Source organism: Xenopus laevis, chromosome 6S, assembly GCF_017654675.1.
Source record: "Xenopus laevis strain J_2021 chromosome 6S, Xenopus_laevis_v10.1, whole genome shotgun sequence".
NCBI lineage: Eukaryota > Metazoa > Chordata > Amphibia > Anura > Pipidae > Xenopus > Xenopus laevis.
Window position 1 is genome coordinate 47449430 of NC_054382.1, and position 27126 is coordinate 47476555.

At 41.1% G+C, this 27126-nt stretch overlaps 1 protein-coding gene across 1 annotated transcript in view; it reads left to right on the plus strand.

Moving 5' to 3' along the window:
• Positions 1-26506, plus strand: part of LOC108705264 (transmembrane channel-like protein 2) — a 58803-nt gene extending 32297 nt beyond the window's left edge. The window contains exons 13-18 of the mRNA XM_041567559.1: positions 2906-2973; positions 5976-6215; positions 8529-8654; positions 16688-16766; positions 18026-18149; positions 25762-26506. Coding sequence (XP_041423493.1) covers positions 2906-2973; positions 5976-6215; positions 8529-8654; positions 16688-16766; positions 18026-18149; positions 25762-25934 — 810 coding nt within the window. The 3' untranslated portion in view covers positions 25935-26506. The remainder of the gene's footprint in view (positions 1-2905; positions 2974-5975; positions 6216-8528; positions 8655-16687; positions 16767-18025; positions 18150-25761) is intronic.
• Positions 26507-27126: the final 620 nt, after the last annotated feature.

Here is a 27126-nt window from a genome sequence, read left to right on the forward strand (position 1 = left end):
TTCATTTTGAAAAAAAAAACTGTATAATGAATAAAATAGCTATACTGGCAAGGGTTGAATCCTACAATCATGCAAGATAAGAAAGTAATTGGTATGTTCTGCAAACTATAAAAAACTCCCACTAAATAATGTTTACCCTGTATTTATGTTTGATGTAAAGCCCTTCTTCCTTGCCTACTGATAACATGCTTCAATTTTAAAAACAGCAGGATATATTTTATGGAGATTATTTCTACACAGTCTATAGTTACATAGTTACATAGTTAAATTGGGTTGAAAAAAGACAAAGTCCATCAAGTTCAACCCCTCCAAATGAAAACCCAGCATCCATACACACACCCCTCCCTACTTTTAATTAAAATTCTATATACCCATACCTATACTAACTATAGAGTTTAGTATCACAATAGCCTTTGATATTATGCCTGTCCAAAAAATCATCCAAGCCATTCTTAAAGGCATTAACTGAATCAGCCATCACAACATCACCCGGTAGTGCATTCCACAACCTCACTGTCCTGACTGTGAAGAACCCTCTACGTTGCTTCAAATGAAAGTTCTTTTCTTCTAGTCTAAAGGGGTGGCCTCTGGTACGGTGATCCTCTTTATGGGTAAAAAGGTCCCCTGCCATTTGTCTATAATGTCCTCTAATGTACTTGTGTTGTATGTTTGATGACTGCTGAGCATTGGTTAAAATACATATATTCTGGCCTTAACACTATAAACCTGGGTCTTTTACACCCTCTAGCTCGCAAAGTATGTATATCAAGTTTAATTACAGGGCAATGAGGCTCTACAATCAGAATAATTTTTTTTCAGTGCTACGTAATTTATGTTGTTTTTAACATAATGTTTTACATATTATCAGTTTCTAGTGTCATATGATGTTAACACTTGTTTTTTGCAAGTACTGGTGAGCACATGTGGCTGAAGAAGCTGCAGTTCAAACAACTGTTTCCAGCATGCCTTGTGTTAGCATATTGAAAAGTTTCAGGGTATCATAGATGAGGCTCAAAAGTGATGACAGCATCCCTTTAATTTTTTTAACTATTTAAAAAATGACATAGATCTCAGAGTCAAATTATATTAATTTATAGATTTGCGTAGTAACTGCTCGCTCTTTATTAGTCTATTAAGAGCCTAATAGTACATATTTAACATACAGAGTTGTTAAGCTAGGTTTGATTTTGAAGGTGGATAATGGATGGGCAAGCAAGGTAAACCTTAAACACATTGTTTAACCTTGGGTTCCCATATGTTGCAGAGCTCCACTCCCAGCATTCTCTAACATAAAATTAAAGTATGCTTAAAGTGGTATCTACTAGTTGACAGCAGATTCAACTACAAGTAACTAGATGCTTTTATGCTATATTATTGTGGCCTTGAGGTCTTGTGGATTCTCTAATACTATGGGGTTTTCTTGTAACATATTTCCAAAGGATTTCCATACTATCTTCTAAAGATGACAAATGTGTGTCTTTGTCGAGTGCTTTATTCCATTCTGTAGATTTTCCCTCTGCATTTATAATCGCTGGGAGGCTGCTCAGGGTAACGGTAACATTGCCTTCTCCAGGATCAGTTATAAATTAAAGTCATTTGCCTACAAAATCTTCTGCAATTTTTGTTCTTGTGTCCAAAATGTTCACATCTCTGACCCATTCTGTCATTATAAGCAGTATACTGCCCTTAAATGTAAAGATAATATAATGTACATTTCTTACATTTTTACCAGAATTACTGACAGCAAACTTACAATCAGGAAAACAAGGCAGGTGGTAAGGACAGGGTCCCATTGTACCCTAACTCATCATCTAAATGGCAAGCAAGTAAGTTAGAGGACAGATAGGGCACTGCCATTAATTAGCCTATTAACAATTGTACTATTTATACAATAAATAAAAGCGCAGATTCTGAACTCATATTTTTCATCTATCTACACAAATTAGGAACCAGTAAGTGAAGGTTTCCTTCTTAATAGTCCCAATTCTAGTAATACAACTAATGATGCATGGTTCACACATGAGGAAATTCAAAAGAGACTAGAACATGTTAAGATTAACAAATCTCCGGGGCCAGGGTACTTAGTGAGCTTAGCTCTGTGATTGCCAAACCTCTTTACTTAATTTTTCAGGATTTATTGAGATCTGGCATAGTGCCGAGAGACTGGCGAATTGCTAATGTGGTGCCTCTATTCAAAGAGATCCCTTTCTCAGCCTCAAAACTATAGGCCAGTTAGTCTGACGTCAGTGGTAGGAAAGCTTTTCGAAGGGTTAATAAAGGATAAGATACTGGACTTCATAGCAAATCATAATACTATGAGTTTGTGCCAGCATGGTTTTATGCGTAATAAAAAACATCACAGGAAACAAGCCTTAGGGGGTAGCAAAAGGTGGAAACAGAATTTTTTTTTCAGAAAAAAAAAATTCTTTGTGCAAATTTAGTACAGGTATGGGATCTGTTATTATCCAGAATGTTCAGGAAGAGGGGTTTCCTGGGTTAACAGATCATTCTGTAATCTGGATCTTCATACCTTAAGTCCAGTAGAAAATCATGTAAACATGTAATAAACCCTACAGGCTGTTTCTGCTTCAAATAAGAATTTTTATTATTACAGAGTAAAGGGAAATCCTTTTTCAAAGTTTGGATTTATTTGGATAAAAGGGGAGTCTATGGGTGATGGCCTTTATGTAATTCAGAGCTTTCTGGATACTGGGTTTCCAGATAATGGATCCCATACCTGTATAGCTTTTGTAAACCTGGAAAACTGTTAAGTGATCATATCCGATAGTATAAGTGATTGCTAATTCTATAGTTTACACCATAGTGCAGTGTATTGTTTCACATATTGTTTCACATTGTGGCTGAATCTACTGAATATTTTAAAAGGCTATTTTTTTCTTCACAGCCATCCTATGCAGAATTTGACATCAGTGGCAATGTGTTAGGACTGATCTTCAATCAAGGAATGATATGGTAATAAAATACACAATGTTATTTTATTTTATTCTGTCCTATATTGTTCTCTAGAATTTATGATGGGAAAGTGGAACAAGAATCAAGTATGGTACAGGTTTTAATATGAGTTTGGTGCTGAAGCTGAAAAGCTTTTTAACAATATCAATATTTTAATCCTTTAACCTAGAATAAGCTAAAATAAATTCAATGTAAGCTTTCAAAATGGAGATTCCCTAATATACTGGCTCTATAGGCTTACGTGTAGTTTATTAATATATAATAACTTGCATAAAAGGTGGAAAATGAACAACATTGCAGACACTTATACCTACTTTAAAATTAGCAAGTGTTTCCCAAGTATTTGCTGTGAATAGCTGTACCCACCTTACTCTTACAACCAGTTATAATACTGCCACCATGATCAACCCCATAACTAAATCCCCTAAATCTCTTAGCAATCTGGTAGCAATCTAGCAGCAAATATTACAAGCCTAATTCTGTTTAATATTAAGATTTACTGCCTGTTTCAATTCATATTTCCTTTGAAGAGCATAGCTAATGTTGCATATAACAATGTTAAATGTTATCCAGCATACTTGGGCCCTGGGGTTTTCTTGATAAGGAAATCTCTGTGTAATTTGGATCTGTATACCTTAAAATGACTTAAAAAATATTTCAACATTAAAGAAACCCAATGGTATTGTTTTGCCTCCAAAAAGTATGAATTATATCTTAGGATCAAGTACAAGGTGATGTTATATTATTCTGTTTTCTCAGTGATCCCCAACCAGTAGCTCGTGAGCAACATGTTGCTCTCCAACCTCTTGGATGTTGCTCCCAGTAGGTGATTATTTTTGAATTCCTGGCTTGGTAGCAAGTTTTGGTTGTATAAAAACCAGGTGTACTGCCAAACAGTGCCTCAATTTAAGTTTACAATCCTCATAGGGGCTACTATATGGCCAATCACAGCCCTTATTTGGTACGCCAAGAACATTTTTCATGCTTGCGTTGCTCCCCAACTCCTTTCACTTCTGAATGTTGCTCATGGATTCAAAAGGTTGGGGATCCCTGCTGTTATCTGGAAACCCATTATTCAGAAGGCCATTTCCCATAGACTCTATTTTATCTAAATAATCCAAATTTCTAAAAACTTTTTCCTTGTTCTCTGTCATAATAAAACAGTACATTGTACTTGATCCAAACTAAGAAATAATTACACCTTATTAGGGCAGAACCAGTCTATTGGGTTTATTAAATGTTTAAACGATTTCCTTAGGGTTAGGGTATGAAAATCTAAATTACAGAAAATTCCCCCCCCCCCCACCGCTTCAGGAAAGACTTGCCACCTGTCCGGTTTTGAACCGGACAGTCAGTTTTTACACTCGCTGTTCATTGAACATTGTCTGTCCCGTGCTTCTGGAGTGATTTGGCCAATCATGAGCAGCCATGTCACTGACCCACACCTCCGTGTCACTGGCCCACCCTTCCGCATCATCAGCTCGCCCCTCCGTGTCATCGGCCTGCCCCTCCACATCAGTGACCCGCCCCCTTACATCATCAACCCGCACCTCTGACATCACTGGTGCCGCCCCCTGTCCAGATTCAAAGGAAGGAAAAGGTGGCAACCTTACTTCCAGAAACATTCTTTGCGGCATATTCGCATGCAAACGAACCGTTGGCGGTGCGTTCACAACCCCTGCACCACCGGTAGTTCCACCACTGTTTGGGTGTCATATTGAAGAGAGGCTAGACAGTGCCATCTTGTGTAATGTCCTAAAGCATCACAAGTAAACACATCCCTTGAGAAGAAAAAAAGACAACAAGAGGGACCTGCTAATTAAAGCTGTAAATTGTGTGCTTGTTAAGACGTGATATTTTGTTTAGCAACAGTTGAAAAATCCAAAAAATCCAAAAAAAATGACTAAACAAATATTAATATAGATTATTTGCTCTCAACAGGAGTCCTGCATTATTTCCACTTTCATTCTTTGGGAAATAAAACTTTATGTTTGTGTCTATAAATTGCAAATAATTAAGGCTGTTTATGCTAGCAAACATAGAAAAAAAGCTGTTCTATTTCTATCTTAAAACTGTTAATAAAATGAAGCTTTTAAATTATGTAGAAATTAGTTTTGTTATTGTTCAGAAGCATTTACCTTCCACTGTGGAATTTTTAATGATGTTAATTCCTGTCTGAGGTTGCTCTGATTTTACATAAGTGTTTTAGTCAACATTTTGCATCCATTATATGCTATGTGCTGGTGCTAAAAAAGGTCTCTAATACATTTCAGCATGACAACTAGTTAATTAAAATGTGTGCATGAAAGAACTGTGGATCTCATTCAATACATTAGATAAATTAGTGGAGGCTTATTTATAAAAGTTCGGGTTTCAGTGATTTTAGAGATTTTTAAAACCATGACTTATCTCACAAACTCTCAAACCCACAATTGTCATTGAATTGATTAAAAGTTCAAAAGTATGAACGAAAAAAAAGCACTGAACAATCCAGAAAAAATCCAGATACCACAAAAAACCTCTAACAATTTGAGTTTTTTGGACAATTCGAAAAAACATCCAAAAACCTTTAAGATTCTGATTGGTTTAAAAATGGGCCAATAAGATCAGAGCTTCTCCCACTGACTTCAACAACTTTTAATTGGCAAAGTTTGGCATGAAAGGCTTTCGTGGTTTTTTTATTTGATAAATTTCAAATCTTTATAGCTTTTTAGAAAACCACACATTTTTATGACTCGTGGAAAAAACAAATCGCAATTCGATTGTTAGTAAATGGCCCCTTAGTGTTCAAGAAGGTTTGTGTTCAATAGCCATTGATTGTTTCTGCATTGCCCTTTGCTAAACTATTGGTGCTTTGACATGAGGGGTGCGATAGGTTTTACACGTTTTTAATCATAAACCATGGAATGGCTTTATTTGTTTTCATATAAAGCACTTCAAACTAAAAGTTGAACCACCCCTTAAAGTATTTCATATAATGTATTTTGACCATGTTTTCACAGGATGGGTTCATTTTATGCTCCTGGATTAATTGGAATTAATGTCCTGCGTTTACTAACCTCCATGTACTTCCAGTGCTGGGCAGTGATGAGCAGTAATGTTCCGCATGAACGTGTCTTCAAAGCATCGAAATCAAATAACTTTTACATGGGCTTACTTCTGCTTATTCTTTTTCTGAGTTTGCTGCCAGTGGCCTACACAATAATGTCTCTTCCACCATCATTTGACTGTGGACCATTCAGGTATGCTGTGCTATGTTATATATATGTGCTATGCTGCCCTTTCTCTATTTGCCTGTGTGTAGTAGGCGAAACATTACTTTTTCGTACTTTAGTAAATATTAAGTACCAGTATTTGGCTTCTGCCACACACGCAGCTGATACTCAGCCTAAAACACACGTTCTCCACTCACTCCCGGCTCTGCACTCACAGGCACTGCTTCAGTCCAGACACACAGAGCAAATCTCATAGCAAATGCATACTCACACATTTCCCCATATCAGAAATATGCTGTGTCCCAGAGGCAAAGTGTACTCCACTGACTTGATAATATGCTACTGAATGTCTGAGCAGTGCAGTCATGTTTAAATCCCCTGTATATGTGTCAGAAGTCTGAATATTTTTCACACACTGTGAAAAGTGTCTATATCAGGAAGATATTACAAACTCATATGGCATGAAATAGCTCAGGTTCTGAATTTAGAGAAAATAAAATCGTGCCTTCTAAATAGTGGGAATGGAAGAATAACATTAGGAGCAGATTTATTAAGGGTCGAATAGTAAATTTGAATTGGAATTCAAATTTTCAAATATATTTTTGGAAGAAACTCACAAATTCGAATTGGGAATAATCCAAACTTGATTTGAATTTGAATTTCAAATTTCAAGATGTATCAAACTTAGACCCTGGGAACAATTCGAATTTGACTAATCCCCACCTAAAACCTGCCAAGTTCATGTGGAACTCAATGGCAGAGGTCCAGCGACCCATTTGAAGATGTTAATAGCTTTCCTGACATTCAAGTTTTTTTCGATTGGCGTTTAGTCAAATTCAATTCAAATTCAATTCAAGTTTTCGAGTCGGTAATATTCGTTCGAGTTTTAGACGTTTGAATTTTTTGTTAATTAACCTTCCATTCGAATTTCGAGTATATTCGTATTTATTAGAGTAAAAAAAAATTCTCATGAATTCGAAATTCGACCTTTGATAAATCTGTCCATTAGAGTATGTAGATATACCACTGTCTAAAATGAAACAACTCACTAGCAAGAATACTAAAATAGATGAGTATAACAATAAATATCAGCAAAAGTAACAATTACAGTATATCAGAATGTACATTAAAGTAGCCATATGACTACTGTATATAGTAGGGTTGTCACCTTTGTGCAGGTTATGATCTGGGCAGGGGGTGGAGCCAAGACGTCACAAGACATCAAGTGGGTGGGGCTATGTCAATCATGGGAGAGCCTGTCTGGTTTTCCTTATTTGGGATACCTGGCATACTGTCTTGTCCCTTCTGAAAACCGGGCTGTCTGAGTCAAATCCGGACAGGTGGCAACCCTACTATATAGGTATGGGACCTATTATCCAGAATGCTCGGGACCTGGGCTTTTCCGGATAACGGATCTTTTTGTTATCTGGATCTTCAAACCACAAGCCTACTAGAAAATCATGTAAACATTAAATAAACCCAATAGGCTGGCTTTGCTTCCAATAAGGATTAATTATATCTTAGTTTGGATCAAGTACAAGGTTGTGTTTTATTATAACAGTGAAAAATCTATTTTACAAATATGGATTTTTTGGATAAAATGGACTTTATGGGAGGCTGCTTTTCCATAATTCTGAGCTTTCTGGATAATGGGTTTCGGCATAATGGATCCCATACTTTACAAGAAATAGAGTTGCCTGAATATGACAAAACATAAAAAGCCTCAGCAAACAAGTCTTTCCATAATGATACTTTAGAATGGAGAGTAGATGAGATGTGGAATTTACAGAAGAGAACCACCACATAAGATTGTTTTCCTTGGGCACAATACGTTTTGTGTGTGAATATGGTGTATGAAGCTCACCTTGCTATTGAACCTAGTACAAGTTAAAGTTCAGCCCAAAACAATCACAGCTCATTAAAATACAATCTTTGCCTTTGTATTGCTCTGAAGTCTCTGTAAATGTGAAGAAACACAGTTGCTTAATGTAGTTACAGATGATCTACTATTTATTGTCAAGCAAACTTGTCAACACAGCAGCACAATGGTTAGCATTGCAGCCATGGCACTATCTGTAATGGAGTTTGGATATTATCCTTGTGCTTATGTGAGTTTCCTATGGGCAATCTGCCTCCTCAAATGCACTGGGAGATTTATTGGGTCCTGGTATAATAAAACTTTACAAATTGAACAATGTAAAATATGCAGAATACTAAAACAACTAAATGAAATGAAGTGTGCTGTAATATCCTTGTCTACCTTTAATTTCAAAATGGGTCTGTTGTAAAGAAACTGTGATTATTACTAAATTACTATATGTAATATGTTTTGTATTGCAGCGGCAAGAAAAGAATGTTTGATGTTATTCAAGAAACAATGCAAAATGATTTTCCTCCATTCGTTGGAAAAATCATAAGTTCTATAGCAAATCCTGGGCTAATTATTCCAGCTATTCTCCTTATGGTGTAAGTGGCTTGGTTTTTATTTTCATTTTAATGTCATATTAGAAAGGGGATGTCTTCATGTTTTATCTGCTGCACTCCCTTAGTTCTCTAATGTAGTTGAAAAATTACAGAGGCAAGAGAATTCACCAATGAGAATGCTGGTTACCATCACCATGTCAATCATCTTGCTGCTATCTTGCACACAGGGATCATTGTTTTTTTTTTTTTAAACTCAGGTAGTTTATTGAAAACATAAAAAGACATGAGTCATAAACGTTCGTACAGCAGGAGCACGAAAAAAAAAAAGAAAACATAGCATTGTCCAACAAGTCAGTGACAGGATACATGCATGTAGTATATAGATGTTACACTATACATCAACATCCATACAGAAGGCAATATGAGAGAGCTATACAAATCAAACTGATACAGAAACATCAGAGAACATGCAGCAAAAGGACTTTAGAGCCATAACAGCACCATAGCACCGAAACAGTGATTCACCCAGGAGTCAAGCTGCCATGTGGAAGGGGGAATTCATCCAACCAGGGACCCCAAATCCTACTAAATTTAGCAGGGACCCCCCGTTTCAAATAGACGAGTTGTTCAATGTTGGATACAACAATCATACTTTGCTTCCAACAAGCAAACGTGGGAGGAGCGACGTTCCTCCAATTCTGAGTAATAAGTTTCTTGGCCAACAGTAAAGCCTCCTGTAAGAAAAGCAGCTGATACTGGGTAAGGTGTAGATCCTGTAAAACAGCCAAAACACACACTTTTGGCGACCTATCTATCTGTATTTGCAAAACCCGATCCAAGGTGTCCAAGATAGACCCCCAGTACGGCACAATCTTGCTACAACTCCACAACATATGCAAAAGAGACCCTTTTTCCAGAGCACATCTAGTACACAGATCAGGAGTAGCAGGATTAATAAGATGTAACCTAGCAGGGGTATAATACGCTCTATGGAAAATATATAATTGCACGGTGCGAAACCTATAATTAGGGGAAACCAAAAGGATAGAGTCTTGCGCTTCCTGCCATTCCTCCTCAGAAATAGCACCCACATCAGCCTCCCATTTGTGACAAAGCTCCTGAAGATTACTGCCATGAGCACCCTGTAATAGCCTAGCATACAGCATGGTGACTAGACCTTTAGTATGGCCCCTGTTGACATAGAGCAGAAACGGGTGGGTAGAGAGAGAAATGGTACTATGCTTGTGAGCTGCTTTAAGGCCACGGTTAAGTCTATAGTAATTCAGCCACTGGTTCTGCGGGAGGTGATGGAGATCCCTCAACCGAGCAAAAGAGATCGGCTTGCCATCCAGCCAGACATCTCCCACGGTCGTAATACCACATTGAACCCACTGAGGCATGGGCCCGAGCTTGGCAATGGCCGGGTAAATCTGATTATTCCAAAGTGGTGTAATAGGATCAGTAGTGGAGGACTTGATCACCCTGTTAGCTAGATGCCAGACTCTACGTAGGGATTGGAATAAAGGCAGACTCAGTGCTTGGTTTGGGATGCACGTGGACTTACTCAGAAACCATCCAATGGGATTTAAATCCAACCCCGTCAACTGCGCCCAGAGAGAGTGAAGAGTCCTATGATGAGCATTCTCCACCCATGTAACTAAATGTCCCAATTGAGCTGCCAAGTATATAAGTGCATGTCCGGCAGAGCAAGGCCTGCTTTGGATTTAGCACGCATCAAAGTGTCCAGCTTGAGCCTAGGTCTGGGAATGAGCCCAAATCAACTGCCGAAATAAGACATTAATTTTAACAAAAGTAGGATTTAGGAATCCACACCGGAGCGTGCTGAAGCACATACAAAAGTTTAGGGCAAAAAGAGCATCTTAATAAGCTGAACCCTACCAGAAGGACCAATAGGTAAGTTGGACCAAGATTTCAGCCTAGTCCCCATCCAGTCCAAAGGCGGATCCAGATTCAACTGTTGATAGGACCCAAGAGTAGCCAACACTGCCACCCCAAGGTATGTAAATTCAGTAACAATTTGGAAGGGAAAGGTTGCAGGGCACTCATCGTCTGTAAGTGGATCCAACAATAAAGCCATGGACTTGGACTGATTTAATTGTAAACCAGACATCCTGCCAAACTCCAACAAAGTACTCATGGCATTATTCAAGGAAGCACCTCTGTCACCTAAGTAGAGTAAGGCGTCATCCGCATATAGTTGGATCTTGTCCTCCCTATGTCCAAGCTTAAAACCAGAAATAGTTGCATGATTCCTAATTAAATGGGCTAAGGGCTCAATAGCCAGTGCGAACAAAAAGGGGGAGAGGGGACACCCTTGTCTCGTTCCCCTGTGTAACAGAAAGGGAGCAGTCAATGCATTATTGATTCTTAATTTTGCTGAGGGGGCCACATATAACAATTGAACCAGGGCAATAAATTTGGGACCAAAACCAAAGGACTGCAGCATGTGCCAGAGATATCCCCACTCCACCGTATCGAACGCCTTGGCAATATCTAAAGCCACAACCGTTCTATGGCCTTGATTATCATGTGAGAGGCTGAGATTGGGCAAACAATCTGCGTATATTCAGAGCTGTAGATTTACCAGGTATAAACCCCGTTTGGTCCTCATTGACTAAACTAGTGATAACTGAGCCCAACCTCAAAGCAAGAACCTTCGCCAAAATTTAATGTCTGATGTTAACAATGAAATGGGGCGGTAGGCATCACAATGCCTAGGATCCTTGCCAGGTTTTTCTAGCAAGACTATCGTAGCTTCATACATAGAAGGTGGTAACGATTTATTAACTAGCGAGTCCTTAATGGTTTTGGCAAGTGTGGGGACAATCACTTCCTGGAACCGTCGGTAAATTTCAATGGGAAGCCCATCGGGACCAGGCACCTTCCCAACTGGAAAGGACGCCATAGCCTCGATCAGCTCTTGCTCAGTAATGTCAGCTTCCAGGCTATCAACCTGGTCAGGGTGAAGAGTGGGCAGGTTTATACCCCGGAAGTAGTCTTGCAGTTCCTCTGAGGAAGCTGTTAACCTCGAAGTATAAAGAGAGGAGTAATAGTCCTGTAAAGTAGACATAATGTCATTGGGGTGTTGGTGGAGCACCCCTTGTGAGTCATATAACTCTGATATTACCGGAGGCGAGGACTGAGCTTTAGATAAATACGCCAAAATTTTCCCAGCTCTTTCCCCATGTTCAAAAGAAAGTTGCCCTGGAAAACAGTAATTTCTTTTTAGCTTGGTTGTGCATATGGGTGGTATAGGCCTGCTCAGCAACTTTCAAAGCAGCCAAATTGGTAGGAGAGGGTTGGCAATTGACTTGCACAGCAAGGGCATCCACCTGGTCAGCTAATTGCCGTTCCGTGAGATGAGAAGCTTTCTTAACCGCTTTAATTTCGGAGTGTAAAGTAGATCTCAAATTGGCCTTAAACGCCTCCCACACCACTGCAGGAGATGCAGAATCCTGATTTAAGGCAAAATATTGTGTAATGGAATCAGCAATAGCATCATCATTATTAATTATTGTCAGCCAAATTGGGTTAAAGGACCATCTCACAGTATCCCGATGCAGGAGGTCAGTGTGCCACGTTAGCTTGAGAGGGGCATGATCCGATATACCTCTAGTTTGATACTGCACAGATTGAACTGCAGGTAGCAGGTGTTTAGACAGAAACATCATATCTATTCTAGACAGTGCCATATGGGATACAGAGAAACAAGAATAACCCTGTTCCGTCGGATGCAAGTATCTCCATATTTCAGTTAAGGAAACATCAGACATTAGGGCAGCTAAGTTAGTTGCACGATTAGCAGAAACAGTACCCGCCCCTCTCAATCTATCCAGCTGCTCATTTAAAACAGTATTGAAGTCACCAGCACAGATAATATGGGCGTGGGGAAAGCCAGCAATGTACGATACAAACTGCACTATGCAGTCATCAGCATAGGGTGGAGGGATATAGATATTTGCTAAAATAGTGGGAGCAGAATCAATGAGACAGTTAAGAAAAAGAAATCGCCCTTTAGGATCAGATTGTAAATCAAGCAACTTAAAGTTAACTGTTTTTTTAATCAAAATCGATACCCCACCAGTATACGGGGAATAAGTGGCATGGAACGCCCAGCCAACCCACGGACGCCTAAGGGCCAGTATCTTGCTACCCGTGAGGTGGGTCTCCTGTAGCAGTATAATACCCACACCCAAGGACTTGACATGGTCCAAGACCAATTTACGCTTAACCCTATCATTTAGCCCCCTGACGTTCCAGGAAAGAATTGCAGGCTTCAAAGTAGCAGACATTGTGATAGACAGGCATCATTAACAAGAGTCACCAAGAGCTGACCTCCCCAATCAAAGTGAAAACTGGCCTGACAAGAGAACAGCATAGCACTACCTGAGTAACAACAAAAAACATTCAACAGAACATTACCCATACCCGTCCCGTTATTTGGGAGGGTCCCACCCTTTCTGCCCGGCCCAAACTGAGGCAGAATTTGCTCCCCAAACTGAAAACAAAAACACATTTAGTAGGGCAAGTTTAACTACTCAAAGGCTGTATTCTACAGCCGTAGAAGAGGCAAATAAAGTACTTTGTAAGTCCAGGGTCCTTTGGTCCGCCGGCCAAGTACACCTGAGAGGCGTGAGCCATGACATAGCATAGAACTGAACAGTAATGGTTATAAAACCACATAAAAATATCCAGCAAAGTATGGTAAAACATAGAGTAATAGAAAAACCATGCTCACGCATATATAATGTTCCCGAAGAGGATCAGAACTGGTAAAAAGGAAAAAAAAAAAAAAAAAAAAAAATTAAATAAATAATCCAACAGCATTCGTTACATATTCATTGTCCCCATCATCCTAGTATCCGGAAGTGAAAAATAGGAAGAACCAACTGGTATATCCCAAAGGCAAAACTGTATCCAAGGTAAGGCCTATGGTGCCGAATTCTCAAGCCACGCTGCAGCATCCTGTGGAGAGGAAAAGAACTGCGTACTGCCGTTGCGTTGAACCCTCAACTTGGCAGGGTACATCATGGCGTATTCAATCTTTTTATCTCTCAGCCTTTTCTTAATTTCCTGAAAACGTGACCTCTGGCGTTGCACTTCCAGGGAAAAATCAGGATACAAAGAGATTCTTGTGTTCTCAAATGATAAATGTGGCTGGGTTCTCGCCATTCTAAGAAGGGCATCACGATCTTTAGCATTGAGCAGCCTTGCTATAATCGCCCTTGGGGGAGCCCCTGGAATCGGCGGGCGCATCGGGATCCGGTGAGCCCGCTCCACAGTAAAAGTAGAGGAAAGCATGGCAGCATCAAACGATCCCTTCAACCATTGCTCAATAAATTTTTCGGGCTCTTGCCCCTCCACCCTCTCAGGGAAGCCCACAAACCTGACGTTATTACGACGAAGTCTGTTCTCCAGATCGTCTACTTTGGTTAGGGACATCGTGAGGGACTGTTGGAGGTCACTAATTTGTCGTGGTAATGGAGTAGCCAGATTTTCTAAGGCACTGATACGCAGTTCCGCCTCCCCCGTGCGTTCGCGGAGTTTCTGAATATCTTGCTTAAGAATAGAAAATTCTACCTTGAGTTCCTCCGTTTTTGCTGTAATCAAAGTAGTGCAAGAGTCCCTAGACGCCTTGATTTCAGCGAGCAGGTCCGCCAATGTGGGTTCCGTCAGCGCAGCCGGGCTGTGTAGGGGTGACGAACTTGGCGATGAGGTATGCGAGGCAGCGCCATCTTTGTTGGGCCGCTCGCAACGAGCAAACTTTTCAAGCCGCGTCGTAGCCTCTGTAGTTTTCTTAGGCAGTTTACCGGGACCCATTTCACAGCACAAGGATAGTCAGCTGCCGGTGGAGGTAAGAACCCAAGTGTAGCAGGGAATGAATCCTCGTGTTCAGGAATTAATAGCAAAGGCCGGCGGAGCCCCACGAAAACACGTCTTCTCACATCAAGAGAGAAACCACGCCCCTCAGGGATCATTGTTTAATGTTTAATTTCATGGCATTACATTGTAATCAAATATGTGGAGGAAGAATGAACTGCTTTTAGTTTTTCTATGACATAAAATAGCTTTTAATGCTTTCAGTTGCAGTTGCAAGGACAAAGAATGTTGCGTCGGATTTTGAAAAACAAAACCCACTCCTAGTATTTTGGACAGTTATGGTGTTTGTATAGTGTTTGGAAGGGGGGAGCAGTTATGTGACATGTACACTTTGAAATAAGGAAGCATTTGGTAGGCTAATTCTTGCAGTGGAGAGTGAATAAAAAGGTACAGTATGAGACATGCTATTACTGCTATTGTGCAGAGACCTCTCTTCTGGGATCCTTTGTAAAGGATTCTTTCCATTTCAATTTTCAAGTGTAACTGCTCTTGAAGAGCTGGGGAATAGTTTAACTTTGCATAGAGAATGCAACTCTGGTGTTTTGCTGCCATCTTACCTCCTACTACCAAATAAGAGCCTCATCCCTGGGAAAAATTAACAACTTTAACAGTTTTTTGGAACACAGGGAGGGGGAGGAAGGGGGCAACATAGAGGTGAAGGAGAAGTAGGGCAAGGTCACATTCACTCAGGTACAATAGTCATGTATTGGTTATGATATAGCAACAGTCTATAACACACATATTGAGAGTCATCATACATCCGTTCCTTCCTTCCAAAAGTTTAGACACAAATCTCCTATGGTACTAACTAATTCCACTTATAGTGACCTGATGTTGTGTACTCTCATAGTATGTTTCAAGTTTTCCCATATTTTTAACAATTTCTTAGGCCATCCCCTGGACATACATGTTAATGGAAAAAGTGGGAGAATGGACCTGATTGAACTCTACTAGCCCTCCAAAGAGAGAATGTTGGCTGCCAACAGAAGCACTCCGCCAATGAAGTGAAAATGAAAAACTCGCTCAGGCGGCAGCACCAAATAGGTTACCAGCAGCGGCAAAACCGGAAATTTGTCTTTACTAGTGAAAAAGAGCAAAATTGCACTCTCCACACTAGTGTTGCAGCCTCCCCCCAGACAGGGACGAGGGCAGGTGGCATTGCAGGTGCCATCTCAGGGACTCAGAACAGTACCTCTTCAAAAGTAGACTGATCAGGTCCATAAAGAACATTTGGAGCAGAAGATGCTTTAAATAGTTTTTCATTGTTCAATTACTGTCTAGTTCTGGAAATTAAAATTGCTCTAAAAATATATTTTACATTTAGAAATGAATAATATTTGGTTTTAAAGCTGCAAAAATTGTTATCACAAAACCACAGCTGTCATGGGGCAAATTCACTAAGATTCGTAGTTGCGCCAGGCGTAACTTCGTCGCACTTCGCCACACTTCGCCAGGCGTAGTTTCGCCAGCGCTTCGCAAATTCACTAAAATCCGAAGTTGCGCTCAGGGGTAGCGAAAGGTTGCGAAGTTGCGCTAGCGTTGATTCGCTAACCAAAGCGAAGTTACGCTAGCGATGGTTAATTTGCATACAGCGCCAAATTCAAATTTCAATGGAGGAATACGTACAATCACTACAAATGCCTGGGAAACCTTCAAAACATCAAATAAAATTTTTATTTTGCCCTACACATGTGCCCACTGTATAGTTAAGTTGCCATGAGTTAGGAAATGTAGGGGGGAAGGAGGGGAGCCCCAAAAAAATTTTCGATCTTTTTCAGCCTATCACCCATAATATAGAAAAAACGCCAGCGTTTTGTGGGACTTAGAAAAAATTTGAACTTTTTTTGAAGCAATCCCTATCTACTCTATTGCGCTTCGCCTGGTCTGAGGTGGCGAAGGAAGTCTAGCGTAAAAGGTAGCGTTCAGTACACTGCGCGCGTTAGTGAATTTGCATAGTTACGTCCGTAGCGAAAATTCGCCAGGCGTAAGGGTGCGAAGTAACACTAGCGAATTTACGCCAGAGTTCGTTAGTGAATTTGCGTAGTAACGAAAATGCCCAACGCTAGCGAATTGACGCTAGCGTTCGGCGCTTAATGAATTTGCCCCACAGTGTCAAATATTCTGTGTAGGTGCAAAAATCCCATATCTCAACAATTTTGCCATGTTTCTTTCAGATTAGCCATTTATTACCTCAATGCAGTTTCCAAAGCTTATCAACAAGCTAACATAGATTTGAAGAAGAAAATGCAAATGGTAAGTCAGTTTATTAAATTGTGAGAAACTTTATCTTAGTGCTTCTAAATCAAGGCAATTTTGTATAAGAACAAAGTAAAATGATTTGCATTTTTATTCTGCTACGACCAAGATTATTTTCACATGGAAAATGAATGATCGTTCCTTCAGAATATGATCATCGAAGAGCTTTTAACAGCCAAAGAAAGAAAATTTACATTTTATGGTAAATTACTACAGCCAGCCAAAGTTAACTATGCTGGATTATTCAAGGACTTATATTTTGCACATTAAATGGAGTCTCTCCTTTATGTGAACATATTTGTTTTTATCCCAGGGAGGGACCTAAAGGGGAAAAAACCCTTCTATAATTGTGTTGCTCAAGTAAAATACTCCTGACCTAAAACCTCTCAAATGTGTAATCAAAGGTTTAATCATATTGGGAGTATTGTAGGTGGATTCTCAAAGGAGAAGGAAATGTTTGCAGCACTTGGGGGTGCCAAATGTGATTGTATTGACTTACCTGAAACCCCGGGCTGGTGCTCCGGGGTTATACCAGTGAGCACCACGGAGGGATCCACTTCCGCCTTCCTCTTTCTCCAAATTTCCCAGGGCAAACCAAAGCACAGTTGATCGAAATATCCGACATTCTAGTTAAAGTTCGGCTTTTCGTTCTACTGCGCATGCGAAGAAGAAGGAAGATGGATGAAGATTGCTCCGTGGTGCTCGTTGGAATAACCCCGGGCTGGTGCAGTTTTCTGCTGATAGGAGCACCGGCCTGGGGTTTCAGGTCAGTCAATACAATCACTTTGAGTGCCTAACATTTGGCAACCCCAAGTGCTGCAAGCCTTTCCTTCTACTTTAAAGCAATAGTTTACCACTAATGTCCCCACCTTAGCATGCATCTTCAGTTACAATGGTTATGGCACTATGCGTGTGAAATTTGCACTTTGCACAATGCACCATAAATGATTCCTGCCAACAAAAGTTAATGTCAGCATTTTAAAACAGGCAAATTATCTGCCAGAAAGTGCCATAGTAAAGATACAATATCTGGTGATGATATTGAAAACATGATGGACAAATGGAAAATAGATTTTTATTATGTGAGGAGAGTAAAATTAATAGCAGGAAAATTAAGATTGTGTTGCCTTTTTTCTTGTACTGATCTTTTTTCTGTAGTTATTATTGCACAAGACTGATAGGTGCAAATGAAAATGTTTCACATTTGAGTCATGCATGGGAATTATTGGTTTATTTTTAATTTTTGCTTTGTTTAGCAACGAGAGGAAGAGAAAAATAAAAGGAACAATAATACTCAGGCAAACTCCGTAATGAGAGACCTTGAAGAGTTACTCCCTCCAAGTGCGAGAAATGCTTTAAAGCTTCAGTCCACTCCAAATGGTAATAATTTTTTTTTGGTTTGTGTTTCAATCAATTCAATAGGTACAAAAAGTAGTAGGTAAAGTTTTTTGGATATCAGAGGATTATCAACAGAGCATGTTTCAGGTTATTGGGAAAGAAGTGCACTATTTGTAAGTTATAGTTATTATTGATTAGTAATAAGTATGGATATTTCTGAGAAATTCACCTTCAGCAGCACACCAAGGGGTCAGAAAATAGCTACTTATATGAGAATTACATGTGTTCCCACTGAGAATATAGTCCTTTAGAAGAAGATATATGATTTACTGTAATTTAAGATCAAAAGAGCATAGAATCCTTCTCTGCTGTTGTGAGCGCTGCCTCCTCCAATTCTGCACATAAGGTAAGCAGGGCAGGCACTAGAGTAGCATGGATCAGGCACACCAAATTGGTCCTGGTAGTAGGAGCTGCCATTCTAGAATCTATATCAGAGCTAGAATTTGCAGAGAGGTCTAGTGAAAACAAATATTTTAATGCAGGAGCAGCGCAAGAGAGAAACAGAGCTGATATGATTACTGTAATAAAAATACCTTGCCCTGGCAGTCTAGTGGTGCGGCGGGGACGCCCGCCGCGCCGTTCCTCTTTGCGTGCACTGGCCTCTTAGTGGGCGCGGTGCGCACTTCCGGCTTTTGAAGCCGCATGCGAGCTGGCGTGATGACGTCAGCGCACAATGGCGCGAAATTTAAAGTATTAAAGGGGTATTCTTACTGGTTGTCATTGCCCGTGATAGGATTGTATTCCTGGTGCTCCTGAGCCTTGTGCTATTTGTCTGCTTTGTTCTGAACCTGTCTGATTCCTGTTGTGACCCCTGCCTGGCTATTTTGACTATTCTGACTTCTGGATCCTGACCTTTGCCTGCTTACGACTACTCTTCTGTTAACCCTTTGATTGATCGCCCGGTTTTGACCCTTTTGCCTGTTTGACGATCCTTGCTATCTGCCTGCCTCGACCCAGCCTGCCTGACTACGATTCTGCCTCATCCTTTGTACCGTGACCTTCAGCCCAAAAAGACTCTGCTAACAGCAGTGCCCCTTTTGCCAGCCAGAACATCTCACCTTGCACCCCTCGTTAAGTCCAGGTGGCACCCAAGTAAGCTGAGGGCTCCTCCCGAAGCTCAACGGTGGTCACACTACTGGTGAAGCCGAGCCGAGACCAGTGTGCTTGGCACTTGTTCTGGTATTGGGTGCCGGCCGTGATATTATTACGGGCCCATGGAGGACGAAAGTCACGATGAAGCTTCTGCTCCTCCTCCAACTACTACCGAAGCGCTTCTTACCACTCTGCTACAGCGCTTGGAGGACCACAAACAGAAGCAAAATTACCTGCAGCAGGGTTTCCACAATCTAACCCGACAGCTGGAGGCTACGCAAGCTTCGCAGCAGCAACCTGTTCCTGCTCCTTTGGGTTCAACTAGACCCCATGAACCCAAAATTGTGTTCCCCGAAAAGTTCAGTGGGGATTGCACTAAATTTTTTATTTTAAAGAGGCATGCAAGCTGTACCTTAGTTTCTTTTCTCACTCTTTCCAATCTGGTGAGGAGAAAGTAAGGTTCGTCATGACCCTGCTTTTGGGAGATCCCCAAATTTGGGCCCTTAGGCTGAATTCTTCTGACCCTGCCGTTACTCCCTTGACACATGGCTATACTGTACGATGATCCAGATCATGCAAACTCTGCCGATTCCGCGATTCGTAAGTTGTACCAGGGGAAAAGAGATGCAGAGGTGTACTGCACCGAGTTCCGCCGGTGGGCAGTTGTAACAGGGTGGAACGACATGGCTCTACGGAGTCAGTTCCGTTTGGGGTTATCCGACTCTGTAAAGGATAGTCTGGTTAATTACCCCCTATCTTCTAACCTGGATGATCTCATGTCTCTCGCCATCCAGGCAGATAGGAGGCAGAGGGAGAGAAGGGGTGAGAGGGGTACAACCTTTTCTGGGGTTACTAATTTTAGGACTAATATTAGGACCCCTAGCTCCTCTATGCCTTTGCCTCAGGAGGAGCCTATGCAGTTAGGCATATCCCACCTAACTCCTGAGGAAAAGGCACGCAGGCATTCTTTGGGTCTTTGTATGTACTGTGGTGAGAAGGGACATTTTTTGAACCAATGCTCAAAGAAGCCGGGAAACTCTGAAGCCTAAATGGAGAAGGGGAGCTTCATTTGGGTGCAGGAATTTCCTCTCCCCAATCTTCCTCTAAGGTTCTGTTACCAGTTAAATTATCCTGGCCTTCGGGCTCTGTTAATGTCTCCGCTTTTGTGGATTCAGGGGCAGAGGGGAACTTTTTGGACGATGCATTTGCAGCCAAACACAACATTCCATTAGTTCCTCTAAGTTTCCCCCTGAAAATTTTGGCGGTAGACAAAAGACCCTTAGGGTCTGGGATAGTGTCTAAAAAGGTTTTCTTTCCATGTGTATAGATAATCTACACTGTGAAGAGATAGCTCTGTACCTCATTGAGGGTGCTACCTCTCCTCTAATTTTGGGGTTACCATGGCTCCAGAGGCTGGGTCTCGAGGGGAGTTATTCAATGGGGTTCAAAATGTGGGGGGAGTTTGTATTCCTCAAGTAATGGTTACTACATCTATAGAGGGTTTACCTGCAGCTTATGCAGATTTTGAGGATGTATTCTCTAAGAAAGCTGCAGAAACTTTACCCCCTCACAGGCCATACGATTGCCCAATCGACCTGATTCCTGGTGCAACTCCTCCCCGAGGAAGAACCTACCCTCTTTCATTGCCAGAAGCCCAGGCAATGAGAGAGTACATTCAGGAAAACCTGGAAAGGGGCTTCATTGGGCCCTCTTGTTCACCAGCAGGGGCGGGTTTCTTTTTTGTGGGAAAAAAAGATGGTGGTCTTCGCCCTTGCATTGACTATAGAGGTCTTAATAAGATCACCATCAAAAACCACTATCCTCTTCCCTTGATTTCGGAGCTGTTTGATCAAATCAAGGATGCTAAGATCTATACCAAGCTTGACCTTAGGGGAGCTTATAATCTTATACGTATCAGGGAAGGGGATGAGTGGAAAACAGCGTTCAACACTAGGGATGGCCACTACAAATATTTGGTGATGCCATTCGGTTTATGTAATGCCCCTACAGTGTTCCAGGAGTTTGTCAATGACATCTTCAGGGATCTGCTGGGGATATTCGTAGTGGTCTATCTAGATGACATTCTTATTTTCTCTTCTAACTTGTGTGAACATAGGAATCATGTTCGTGAAGTTTTACTTACTAAGAGGGAATAACCTGTATGCTAAACTCGAAAAATTTACTTTTGAGGTCACTTCTGTCCAGTTCCTGGGGTTTAATATTTCTAACAAGGGTCTAGAAATGGATCCAGGGAAAGTGAAAGCTGTCCTGGATTGGCCCCAACCCCTTTCGTTACATGCAACCCAAAGGTTCCTCAGTTTTTCAAATTATTATCGACAATTTATTAAGAATTTTTCACAGGTTGTTGCTCCAATCACCAATTTGACTAAAAAGGGTGCTGATCCTAGCATCTGGCCCCCAGAAGCTGTTCAAGCTTTTGAACTCCTCAAACATGAGTTCAGTTCTGCCCCTATTCTGTGGCATCCAGACACTGCTTTACCATTTATTGTGGAGGTGGATGCCTCTGAAGTAGGTGCTGGGGCAGTCCTTTCCCAAAGGCACCTGATAACCAACAAAATGCATCCCTGTGCCTTTTTCTCAAGGAAAACTATGACATCGGAAACAGGGAATTGTTGGCTATCATATGGGCCTTTGAGGAATGGCAGCACCTTTTAGAAGGTGCTAAACATTTGGTAACAGTTTACACAGACCATAAGAATTTGCTTTATATTGGGTCGGCCACACGACTAAATACTAGGCAAGCTAGATGGGCATTGTTTTTTACCAGGTTTAACTTCTCTTTGACATACAGGCCTGGATCTAAGAACACCAAAGCAGATGCGCTCTCTAGAAGTTTTGAACCTGTATCCTCTGATTCTAGTGAGCGTATTCCCATCATCCCATGTGAGTTGATCATAGCTGCATTGAATTCTGATCTTTCCACCTTGTTATCCCCTGTTCAATCTTCTGCTCCTGCTGACACTCCCACTGGGAGACTGTATGTGCCTGAGGAGACGAGGGAACAAGTTTTGGAAGAGGTTCATAACTCCAAGATGGCTGGGCATCCGGACATTGCCAAAACTGTCTCTTTGTTGTCCCGCCATGTGTGGTGGCCTTCTTTTAAACAGGATGCTAAGGGTTTTGTGAATTCCTGTCCAGTCTGTCAAAGGTCTAAATCCTTCCGTCATTTATCACAAGGTCTGTTAAATCCGTTGCCAATCCCTGAGAAGCCATGGTCCCATCTTTCAATGGATTTCATTGTAGATTTGCCTCCCTCTCAGGGTAAAATTGTAATTTGGGTGGTGGTGGATAGGTTTAGTAAAATGAGTCATTTTGTTCCCCTTCCACACGTCCCTTCTGCTAAAACCTTAGCCGATCTGTTTATATCTTAAATTTTTAAGTTGCATGGGTTCCCTGTTAATATTGTTTCAGACAGAGGAGTTCAGTTTGTCTCTAAGTTTTGGAGGGCCTTTTGCTCCTTGGTTGGAATTAATTTGTCTTTTTCAATCGCTTACCACCCCCAAACCAACGGACAAACCGAGAGGGTGAACCAGTCCCTAGAGCAATATCTCAGGTGTTACGTGTCTGATAACCAGTCTTCTTGGGCTGAGTTATTGCCCTGGGCAGAGTTTGCCTACAATAACGCTACTCACTCCTCCACTGGAGTGTCTCCTTTCTTCATTGTCAATGGGTTTCACCCTAAATCATTTTCTTTTTCCGGTTCCGATTCCCCTGTCCCTTTTGCTGACTCCTCTGTGGAACACTTTTCTAAAATCTGGTCACAGGTGCACGACTGTCTCTCAGCAGCATCCTCCGCTCAGAAGAAGGCTGCTGACAGGGCTCGTAGAGAAGCACCTCAGTATAAGGTGGGAAATTCTGTTTGGTTATCTACCAAAAATATTAAATTGAAGGTTCCCTCTCTCAAACTGGGGCCCAGGTTCATTGGTCCATACCCAATTCTTCTTCTGTTCGTCTTCAGTTACCTGCAGAATTTAAAATATCTAACTCTTTTCTACCTCCTAAAACCAGCCACTCTGGTCCATCATCTTCCTGTTCCTCCCCCAGTGTTGGTCGAAGGTCAGCCTGAATTTGAGATCCAAGAGTTCTTCGAATCCTGCATTGTGTGAGGTAAGCTGCAATATCTTACTAAGTGGAAGGGCTTTGTCCCTGAGGAGAACTCTTGGGTCTCAGTTGATGACATCAAGGCTGACCGACTCAGGAAGAAGTTTCATCTTAAATTTTCTGGAAAGCCTGGGGGTCCAGTGGTCCCCCCTAGAGAGGGGGGTAATGTAATAAAAATACCTTGCCCTGGCAGTCTAGTGGCCATTGGCGGGGACACTTCTTCCTCTTCGTGTGCACTGGCCTCTTCTTAGTGCGCGCGCAGCGCGCTGGCCTGATGACGTCAGCGCGCAATGGCGCGAAATTTAAAGTATTAAAGGGGTATTCTTACTGGTTGTCATTGCCCGTGATAGGATTGTATTCCTGGTGCTCCTGAGCTTTGTGCTATTTGTCTGCTTTGTTCTGAACCTGTCTGATTCCTGTTGTGACCCCTGCCTGGCTATTTTGACTATTCTGACTTCTGGATCCTGACCTTTGCCTGCTTACGACTACTCTTCTGTTAACCCTTTGATTGATCGCCCGGTTTTGACCCTTTTGCCTGTTTGACGATCCTTGCTATCTGCCTGCCTCGACCCAGCCTGCCTGACTACGATTCTGCCTCATCCTTTGTACCGTGACCTTCAGCCCAAAAAGACTCTGCTAACAGCAGTGCCCCTTTTGCCAGCCAGAACATCTCACCTTGCACCCCTCGTTAAGTCCAGGTGGCACCCAAGTAAGCTGAGGGCTCCTCCCGAAGCTCAACGGTGGTCACACTACTGGTGAAGCCGAGCCGAGACCAGTGTGCTTGGCACTTGTTCTGGTATTGGGTGCCGGCCGTGATATTATTACGGGCCCATGGAGGACGAAAGTCACGATGAAGCTGCTGCTCCTCCTCCAACTACTACCGAAGCACCAGGGTGCTTGGCACTTGTTCTGGTATTGGGTGCCGGCCGTGACAAGTACAACTGCCACACACATAAAACACCTGCACATTGTTACTCTAGCATTTGCCATCAATACCTTAAGTGCAAGGAAAGTGTAAGCCTTTCTTCACACACTGCCTTAGAACAGGATCACAGCTAAATGGAACCTTCTGCAGAAATGTGGAGGGAGAGACTAGAATATTTGAATCTTACACTGTATACACTCCTATAATTGGGACACATGTAGCATGTCTGACACAGTAGCAGAAATACAATCTGACTGTCTAACTAGCACAGTCCTTGTCCTTGAATGTAGCAGTCCCACAGTTTAACTTCAGAATGGAATTAATAAATGCACGGTTTAGTTCTTTGCTCTTCTCAAGAGCCCCCCCCCATGTACCTATCCTAGCTGCTCCCAAAAAGCATCCACACAAACAAGCCTTGTCCTCACACAGAACACTCACACCACTTCATGGTGGTGTGAGTGTCTGGTGGTCCCCAAGGGGGCATGATCACACAACCTAGTAGTTTCAACCTAAAAATGAATATGGCTAAAAATGCCAAATTTTATATAGTCAACTTATTGCACCTGCCTAAAGTTTCTGATTCTCAATAGCAGCAATGATCCAGGACTTCAAACTTGTCACAGGGGGTCAAAATCTTGAAAAGTGTCTGTGACACTCACATGCTCAGTGGGCTCCGAGCAGCTGTTGAGAAGCTAAGCTTAGGGGTTGTTGCAAATGATCAAGCAGAAAATGAGGTTTGTCTGTTATATAAGCTGATGCTACAAGGCTAATTATTAAATTCTGATCCTAATTGCACTGGTTTCTGTGCTGCCATGTTGTAATTATCTGTATTAATTACTAATCAGCCTTATATTGTGACATTTATATTCCATGTGTAGTGTATATTGTGAGTGGGTCTCTATGCTCAGTAAGTGACATCAGCATAGAGCATGTGCAGTAAATCAGCAGAAAAGAAGATGGGGAGCTACTGAGGCATATTTGGAGGCACAGATCTTTACTGCTAAAGGGCTGTGGTTGCCTTGGGCTGGTATTGAAGCCCAAAACATACTGTACAAAATTTCTAGTCTACTTCTTCAGTTATGCTTTAGTTGTCCTTTAAGACACTTCTCTTACCTCCCAGCTAATCTGATCACTCACCTGCCTGTAACCAGGCCAGATGATGTCACAAGCAGAAAAAGCTGAGGCACATTTCATACGATTAGATATTTGCAAAGATTTTATACTTGGTGCAAGAATGGAGTTCTGTAATGCCATCCCTGCATTGTGAAAACTGGGGGTGGAATTCAACAATTTTTTTTAAATTTTGCACCTTACCTAAAAACAGTAGCAAAGGCCATTGGGTGACTAAGAGCTTGCAATAGGCTACATGCTTAGTAAGTGCAAAAGTGTTTTAATTACAATTTCTTATACTTTTATAAGACTGAATATAGTATGTCTTATATTTCACTTCCTTAGAGAACCAGAGCACAGCAAAATTTGGCAGTGGAACAACAAACCCAACCAGTAACGCACCAAGCAATGGAAAGAAAGACGTTTCTGCAATGCAGGCACCACGCATAGCAATAACAACTCCTCCTGCACCCAGACCAGGGGGAGCACCCATGGGTCGACCACATCATAAGCACTAAATGAGCACAACCACAAATACAAGTCGGCTGTCTTCCAACAACCATTTATATTGCTAAAAAATAGTGTGATTGAGCAAAGGTATTTCAGCAAAAATGATGAGGATGAACCAGTATTCCATTATTCTATTATTTTTTATAGTGGGTGAATAAAAATAGTTTGCTAGAATATTTGACTAATCAAACTCAGAAAAAAGAGCCTCTGTGAGAGACACAGAAGAATCGGCATGGTGTAAAATAAGCATTACTCTGCAGCAGTATTAAATGTGCATGTAGCATATTTTTGATGTATATATTTTATTAATTATTATTGAAAGCCATGGCTTTTATAATTTCTTAAGTGTATCTTTTTATGTTAGCTGTTGAAGGTGGCATTAGCGAACATTACTTTATCCCATGCTGAGGAAAAAGCAGGGGATTATTTATTAAAATCTGAAATTTTCTCACTATTTTCTGAAAACCACTCTGACCAAATCTACATGGACTCTTTCCCCCTATTTATCAATACATTTTCACAGAAATTTCAGATTTGACTCCCGAAAACTCCAACTTTTTTGGATTATCTCCAGAAAACCACTAAATTTTTGGATTATTGTACAAAACCCTGCGCAGATCAGGATATCTTCAAAACGTCAACAGGACATCTGCCATTGACTTCTACATGAACTTGGCAGGTCTGAGTTGGAGTACTCTTTTATTCAGACTTTTTTTTTAACACCATCAGGTTTAATAAATCTCAAAATTAATGTGCAGCTGAATAGAAATCATTAATCAGCACAAATAAATACAAATAAAATAACTACTGCTTAAAGGGGATATAAACCAAAGACCAAATGAAGGAAAAAACAAATTTGTTATGAATAAGAATGTATTGCACAAAGTATCTGTCTGTGTCTTATTGTTCTCTGCACTGCTGATTCCAACTATTGAAAGGATGTACAATATAAGAAGCCAGCTAATTAACAGACCTGTAAAAAAGTATACAAGCCATTGCACAGAATGGGGTCTTGGCTGAGTGTTCCTACATAGTATCAATAATCAAAACCATCAGCAAATGCAGAGAGCAGCAAGTGTCAAATAATTCCCGCTTTTAATAACAAATGCATTTACAAATACCTTTAAAAGACACAAAATGTACTTTAAGTATAATGTAGGCAGCAGTTTTCTATTAGTTTTCTATTTTCTAATGTACTTT